At 34.6% G+C, this 8,428-nt stretch overlaps 1 protein-coding gene across 1 annotated transcript in view; it reads left to right on the top strand.

Annotated features, from left to right (window-relative positions):
* The window catches only part of LOC133690822 (histone-lysine N-methyltransferase ATX3-like), a 10,341-nt gene extending 6,626 nt beyond the window's left edge, over nt 1-3,715 (top strand). Inside the window, exons 14-23 of the mRNA XM_062111088.1 lie at nt 278-382; nt 586-650; nt 789-1,002; nt 1,181-1,267; nt 1,417-1,473; nt 1,556-1,645; nt 1,828-1,914; nt 2,558-2,632; nt 3,171-3,271; nt 3,400-3,715. Of these exons, the coding sequence (XP_061967072.1) occupies nt 278-382; nt 586-650; nt 789-1,002; nt 1,181-1,267; nt 1,417-1,473; nt 1,556-1,645; nt 1,828-1,914; nt 2,558-2,632; nt 3,171-3,271; nt 3,400-3,490 (972 nt within the window). The 3' untranslated portion in view covers nt 3,491-3,715. The remainder of the gene's footprint in view (nt 1-277; nt 383-585; nt 651-788; nt 1,003-1,180; nt 1,268-1,416; nt 1,474-1,555; nt 1,646-1,827; nt 1,915-2,557; nt 2,633-3,170; nt 3,272-3,399) is intronic.
* The last annotated feature ends 4,713 nt before the right edge of the window (nt 3,716-8,428 follow it).

Raw genomic sequence — 8,428 nt, 5'->3', positions numbered from 1 at the left:
ATGGCATAGCCTAACACTGGAAAATGTTTACCAACTCATTTTCCATGACACTCTTAAACAAGAAAATAATTCACTTTTTATAAATTCACTTTCCAAAAAGAAATTACTTTCCAACCAACAAACTAACGAGGCCTTAGTCATTAAGGACCAAGGTTTTTGTACAATATGGTGACTAAATTGTTTCTCAAGTTGTTTCTCTCCAAATTGATGCACACTTGCTTTGTTGTTATATGAATGAGATTTCTTTTGGTCTAAATTTATTTTATTTGCTTGCCAGAGGTGTGTTATCTGTAAGCAGACCTATGGTTCGTGCACCCAGTGTTGCAAGTGTGCCACCTATTTCCATGCAACATGTGCCTCAAGAGCAGGATATTTCATGGAGGTAGGTTTTTCTGAATTGTTTTTAATACTCATGGATAATATTTGTTTTCCTGCTGTAGCGTCCGGATTTCATATTTTGTACTGTGCTATACCTTTCTGGGTGTTTGCATGTGTCTTTATGTTCCTTATGTAGCTTTTCAATTGGAAATTATACAAGAATAGAATACCAACTGTTTCTGTTAATGTTGCACTGTGAACTTTCAGTTGAACTGCACAGAGAAGAGTGGTATGCAAGTCACAGAAAAGTTAATATATTGTGCTGTTCACAGGTTAGAGCTTTTGCCGTCAATCATTTGTATCTTCAATATCAAATTGTTTTTCTCCGAATTGGAAGAGGGAATCCTGTCCATCTTGTGTGCACCCATCTAATTTGGATACTGTGTCATCTTACGTTGGTTCTGTTGCAGGAAGCCGAACCCAGATTCTGTTGTAGTCGTGCGTACTCCTTCAGGGATTTTCTCTGGCAGAAGTTTTCTTCAGAATCGGAATGGGTGCTCGAGGGGTTCAAGGTTGGTTTCATCCAAGAAAGTGGAACTTCCAGATCCCTCAACCAGAGAGAGTAATGAATTTGAACCTGTCTCCGCTGCAAAGTGCCGTGCTTTTAAAAGAACAAACTATAAGGTGATTTATCTAGGAACCTTTACTGCTTTTATTCGGCTTTGCTTTCCACTTTTCTTCTGGATTTTTCATCACTCACGTTTGTGCAATCCATATACTTCTTGCAAAGATCATTTGTTTTCCATCAAGACAAGTTTATTGGTCCTTTTTATCTCATTGATATTTTTTCCTGTTTTGGCAGGTGTCTGAAGGAGAGCCAATATTGCACCGATTGATGGGACCAAGACATGATTCTTTACATTCAATTATAAGCCTGAGCACCTATGAAGTAATACACTTGTCTTTGTTGGAAGTTTTTATTTCTTTTTACGAGTTTGACAGTAAGACAAGTAAAAAAGTTTGATTTTGGAATTTCATGATCTACCCTTTCTGTCCTCTTGGTTGGTTAACTTGTCTGTATTTGCTGTCTGCTAGCAGGAAACTGGAGATTCTACAGTTTTCTCTTCATTCAAAGAACGCCTTTGCCATTTACAGGTCCCACCATCCTTTGCATGAGATAGTTGTTTTATACCTGATATAATTGTCAAATTCAATTGACATGTATTTATGTCTTCAGAAAACTGAAAATCAGCGGGTGTGTTTTGGTAAATCTGGTATACATGGATGGGGCCTCTTTGCACGCAGAAATATTCAAGAAGGAGAAATGGTACTTCATTTGAGTGTTTGGCCTGTCGGTTGTGTTTTGTTAAAGCATCCATTGTTTTGTTTGGCTGGACTTTCAGTCACAGCTTTTGTAATACCTCTCTTGTATTTAACTTCCCTGGAAGTATTGCTTTCTCAAGACTAGGCGTGTCTTTCTTTTTGGTTTAAGAACATTCCCTTTTCCAGGTCATTGAGTATCGTGGAGAGAAGGTGAGGCGGAGTGTTGCTGATCTGAGAGAGGCACGGTACCGTTTGGAAGGCAAGGATTGTTATGTGAGTTTCTTGACTTGCTGCTCATATTTCTCGGCACAGTGTTTGTTATATGACTAAGAAATTGTACTTGCCCACTTGCCATGAATTTCTTCTGGTATCTTGAAGAACTTTAATCTTAGACCCTGCCAAACTATTGGTAGGCAGATGACCTAGTGGTTGATGATGAGGATGTGGTCTGAATTGACATGTCCCATCTCTTCCAGGTCCATCACAAGGGATATGAAAGCCAAGACTTGCTATCTGGTATTGAAGGAGCTATGGGCAAATTGAACCTCCCTGTACTATTTTGAAATATTGGAACAAATTACGGACAAACAATATAAATAACATAGTTCTGATGTGATTAGCCCTGGTAGAAGATGCCACGGTTTCCATTTCCATTCCTTCTCCTTCTCTTTGGCCCATTAAACAGCTGGACATATTGTAATTTGGAATGAACCAGCCCTTTATGACACGTGGATGAGCATATTTGTCTTGTAAAGTGGTAGAATTTACCTCACTGAACGTGTTTTTAATTATAATGACTTGATTTCACTGTTATTTTTGAGGATATCTGGCATGTGTTTTAGGCAAGTGCATTCCTGCTTTTTTACTTATTTCTATTGTTGGCGTTTCTTACTGTTCAATCAAATCTTTCTTGCAGCTGTTCAAGATCAGCGAGGAAGTTGTAATTGATGCAACAAATAAGGGGAATATAGCACGGTTAATCAATCATTCGGTAAGTGCAGAACTTAAATTTCACCTGAAACTGGATCTAAAGATACCACTTACTTCTTTTTTCCATTAATATTTGTGACGGTTCCATGTTTCTGTTTGATCAGATGTTTGTAAGACCATGTTCACAGAACAGTACATAGTGAAATACTTTCTCAGCGACCTGGTACCTTGGATCACAATCCAGCTTGTTGCCAAGGACCTGGGGACTTGGGATTATTTGTCCTTTAATTCCCATGCTGTCTGCAGTACCCTCTAACTCAAAAGGAAAATGGATCTTATTTGTGGGATTTAATGACCATAGTGACACTTGCCAAATTAAACTGGTCTTAGGTTTACTTTGTTCTTATGACTTAGTATGTGTTATATATTTGATTGTACAACCTCAGCCTCACTCCAAGTTAGGAAGTTCAACTAGGTTTACCTGAGTCAGGTTGTGCAACTTATGGCGCATTCTCATGGTCAAACATTTTCTATTTTGTAACCTTATTTAATATACGATTAGTGGTAAAATAATTGAGTTACAATTGCTCTTATTGCAGTGTATGCCCAATTGCTATGCGAGGATAATGAGTGTTGGTGACGTGGAGAATCGGATTGTTCTCATTGCCAAGACCGATGTTTCTGCCGGCGACGAGCTAATGTATGATTTAAATAATCTCTCTCTCTCTCTCTCATTCTCTTTAAGTGAATTACCATGGTTTTGATTCAAGTCACTGGTCCTGATATTTAATTTGGGAAGGACATGTGTGCCATTTGTTGTGTGGACAGGTACGATTACTTGTTTGATCCAGATGAGCGTGATGACTTGAAAGTTCCTTGCCTCTGTAAAGCTCCCAATTGCAGGAAGTTCATGAATTAAAGCTCGAGATTGACTTTCTGATGTACCTGTGTGAAAGCATCAGACTCATCTATTAATCTGCAATGAACCTGTAATTTAATTCATTTACGTACTCTGATAACGATCCAATTTTTTGTAGCTATAAAATGTAAATTCACTAGCTGTCTGGTTGGCACCTTGAATTTTGTTTTTTTAAAAAACAACAGCTGCTGATCCTTTTAATCCAAATTGCAACGTTAACCCGCATCATCTGGTTTCAACTTTCAGTTCTGTCCTCCTACGGTCGCAGGGGTTGGATTTGAATCTGAATCTGATGCATACTCGTGTAAGAATGGATGAGTATTGTGCTAGTTTTTGTCCATCAGAAATTTTTTCGGTATATTTTCCATATGAAAGGAGCCAAATGATGGAACGAATTGAAAGCAAGCCTCAAGCCTAACGGCTATTAGCTGGAAATGAGGCATGTTTCAGTGAAAATAGTGGCTGTAAACCAATTTTGTTTTTGCTTTTAAAAATATATATTTTTATTTGTTTTAAATTAGTTTTTTGGTTTAGATTATTTATTTGATGTCTTGATATTAAAAATAAATTTAAAAAAAATATCATTTCAATATATATTTAAACATAACTGTTATTATAATACTAAACTATAATACTAAATAGACTCTGAAGTAAAAAGTTGTTTGGAAGTGTGATATTAATTGTTTTTTAAAGTGTTTTTCACTTGGAAATGTATTAAATTAATTTTTTTTATTTTTTTAAAATTATTTTTGATATTAGCACATTAAAATGATATGAAAATATAAAAAGTATTAATTTAAAATAAAAAAATAAAAAAATTTATTTTTTTTTTAAAAATATTTTTGAAACACAAAAATAATCTACATTAAATCTGATTATAGAGCTGTAATGAGCACCCCAATAGCTCATGGCAACTACATCAGGTGTCTTCAAAGTGATTTCCAAAGCATTGATATTTTTTTCTTTGATGATATTTTCATTGAAAGACTTTTGAAAAAAGTATTAATTTGTTTTTTTTTAAACAAAAATTATTTTAAAAAAGCCAGATGAACAAACACACGGCATCTATAGAATTAGCATGCAAGTTTACTGGAAATCGCTGATGAAGGCTTAAGGATTTTGTCAATGGTTCTTAAGAGCATAACCATTATCATAAAGAGTCAGCTTGCATTCATGGATTATTTATATTACAACCATCCATAATTATTTAAAGACTAATTACAAAAAAATATATAAATAAAGGGAAATAAAGGTCTAACACGCAACTCAAGAGTCTGAATATTTCAAATTGAATTTGAAGTACAAAAATTACAGTTTCTATTATTTTCTCATGAATGCTGCTAAACAGATCGGAGTTGAGTTTGAGTTTGTGTTTAGGTTTCGAAGCTAAAGATGATCAGATTTAAGTTTCTGTGAGGAAGAAAATCAGGCAATTAATTATTTTGTTTTACACTTCAACTGAGAAAGGTATGAAGTGGATCTATGGACGGAAATAACTAAGTTTTTGGATAGGAAGTCTCTGGCGAAGCTTGCGGCGACTTGCCGATGGTTTCACACCGTCATCATGCATGGCAGTGTATATATGGAAGTTTTCTTGCTTGCGTGATCTTCAAGTCCTAGCCCCATCCTAGCCCCATGTTATGTAGCACTCTTGTCCGAGAGGCTCAGCTTGCCACTGAATATAATTAACAAAGATGATGTAGAGAAGGCCCAGGAATCCTGTGGAGCTTGTGTGCTAAGTAACATCAGAGAAGGAATCTGGATAGCGGGCAACTCTAATTTGGTTTTTTCACTCTAGAAATTTTAGTTCTGAACACATTTTTGTCAGCAAATCTAACAAATTCTGGATCACAAGTGAAAAAAATTGCCATTGTCTTCAGATCTGCAGCTCAGTTCGATGCCCTGCTTGTGAACTCGATACATGTGAGGGCGAGCTCAAACTACTCTACTGGCTAACTATAGGAGCTCCGTGCAGGTCAAAAGATGAGCTAGATTTGTTTGTTTACTGGAAAATATTTTTTTTTTAAATAAATTTTGAAAAAGTAAATTATGAGAAAATAAATTATTTTTTAATATTTGATAGTGTAATGAAAAATAAATTGAAAAACACTTTCCAGTATTTGGTTATGTTATGGAAAATGAGCTGGAAAATAACTTATTAATATTTTATTTTTTTCAAGTTTATTAAAATAATGATGAACAAATTTTACAAATTAAAAAGTTAAATGAGAATGAAATTAAAAAAAAAATTCATAAATTATCTCAAATAAAATAAATAATAATCAAAATAATAGAGATCAAATCTAAAAAATAAAAAAAATAAAAGATAAAAAAATTAAAATAATAATAATTAACACTTTATAAATTATTTCAAATAAAATAAGTAACAATCAAAAGAATGAGGATCAAATTTGATACATAAAAAGTTTCAATAAAAAAATGATAAGGGAAAAGCAAATAACAATTATAAAAATGAGGATCAAAGTTAATATAAAAATTAAATTTTAAAAGATGAAATTGAAAAATAAATATTTAAAACAAAATATATATAGCAATCAAAAGTTTGAGGACCAAATTTGATATAATCAGCAAATAATATGACATTTCTAAATTTTTCACAACTTTCGAAAAATGTTTTCCGCCCAAATTTTTCAGGAAAACACTTTCCTGGAAACCAAGCTAAATTTTTCTTTGACTGGAAAGTGTTTTCCGTTGATCAACTTTTCTAATGGCAAACAAACATAGGAAAGTTTGGAAAGTGGTTTCCCGAAAAGTGAATTCCAAAAAACAAACATAGCCTAATAATCATTCCATAGATGTAGTATGTTATTTGATATAGATATTCATTTATTCTATTTAGAGTATGTTTGTGTTTGCATTTAAAAAACATTTTTGATATTTTTTTGAAATTATTTTTTGCTTTAAATTAATTTTTTTGTGATTTTAGATCGTTTTGATGTGGTGATATTAAAAATAAATTTTTAAAAATTTAATTAATTTGATGTATTTTCAAACAAAATCCCTTTGAAAAACAAGCTAGAAGAAGAAGAAAAATTGCTTTTCTGTACGGTAACAATGCAGACATTAGAAGCAAGGCATATAGAGCTGTTTCTGTGTAAGGGATTCCGGAATGGGAGCTGGAACTATGAGCTGATTGGATCCTATACAATCAACAAGTCTGTAGGTGCAGCTTCTGGTGGCATTTTTGATCTCAAACACATCAAGGACCGCGTAATGGCTGGTAAACTTCTCCTCTGATAAAATGAACCTTTTCTTATTAGAACCGTAAGAAAATAATATAAATCATATCCTGGACCTCACCTAACAGCTTAAATTTTTGGGTTGAGATGGTTTCTTGACATGGTATCAGAGCCTTGATGACCAAGTGGTCACGAGTTCGAATCTTACCATCCCTATTTATTTAATAAAAATTAAACACAAGATAAAGTGGGCCTGTGCAAGTTTCAAGCCCAAATAGCTTTCACTTGAGGGGGTGTGTAAGAGAATAATATAAATCATATCCTGGAACCTCACCTAACAGCTTAAACTTTTGGGTTGAGATGATTCTTTGACAACTTTCCCCAGTTTTTCCTTCGGTCAAGAGTTTGCTGTCCATTTGGGTTCTGCTTTTAGTGAAATCACATTTTTACGTTTCAATGAACCAAATTTTTAGAAGGGTTTAATCGAAGCTTGCGTGCTATCTTGATGTTTAAGATAGAGGATTGTCCATGCCACTTGTTCTGACTTCTTATTTTGAGCAATATCAGCCTAAAGGCTTATTGTTCTTGATATGATGTATATGGAATTGACAGGCTTGTTTAGTTTCAAGTCACGGGCAGGACAAACCAGTGACTTGCAGCCAAAGGCTATCAACACTTTCCTTTCAGTTGCAATCCGCACCAATTTACAAGAAAATCAAGGTAAGGCCTCCCAAGCTCCATATAATCAGAACTTCCATAATCTTGCCCTTCTGCATGTTGCTATCCATGACAATAATCGCAATCACTTCAATTATATCCCTGCGTCTGCCCTTTCTGATTTTAAAGATTTTCAAGCAAACTGAACTGCTAACTTCTTGGTATTTCCTTCTGCCTACCAATCTCTTATTTCCTGGGGAAGCAGGGCTTCTTACAAAGTACTACACGATGAGAGCAGGATCAGATGAAGAAGTAGTTTCCATTAGAATCTCTCAGCAGCTTGTGTAGTCCTGCTCCAACACGCAAATCTTCTAGGCCAAGTTCTGCGTTCTTCTCCCACAGAAATTGCAAAGCGTTTTCAATACTGTTATTCAAATTCAAAGTCGACCAAGAGAAACCAAATTAGGGCAGGTAATGGCTCGTTAGATTTTCATTTACACCTGGTTGCTGCTTCAGCGGGACAACCACCTAGATAAATGTCCTTTTGGCTTCCTTATATCTTGATAGTTAATATCTTGTTATACTGTGAAGTTCTGCCATGACCAAAAGTTAATAAAAGTTCAAAATATATACATATATTTGGGTGAAACGATCAGGGCTACTAGCTAGATTCAATTATAATTTATACACATATATTTCAACTCTATACGTAAAACTCTCACTGTCATTTTCTGACCAGCCAGGTTAATTAAATAGCGGATGGGGTTGTAAGCCTAACCTGTTTTTCTGAGCATATCAGAAAGGCATATCTAACCTGTTTTTCTGAGCATATCAGAAAGGCATATCTTAATGTTTTTCCAAAACAGTTTCAACTCTTAAGAAACAATGCGTGGGGCGCACGTAGCCACTTATGCTCATTATTTTATTTGGAACCTAAAGGCTCCTCCTCTGTTATTTAACTCTGACCATATATAGTTGACTTTCAGGCTAAAGCAATAGTATTTACTTGAAAATTGCTGCCACGCAAGTGGCCACGAATGCCTGAGCTCCTTCTTATAATGGTTGACATTATAAATGTTTG

The sequence above is a fragment of the Populus nigra genome, chromosome 4, assembly GCF_951802175.1.
Source record: "Populus nigra chromosome 4, ddPopNigr1.1, whole genome shotgun sequence".
NCBI classification, from domain to species: Eukaryota; Viridiplantae; Streptophyta; class Magnoliopsida; order Malpighiales; family Salicaceae; genus Populus; species Populus nigra.
Note: the sequence above shows the minus strand (reverse complement) of the source record. Positions and strands in the feature narration are given on the sequence as shown.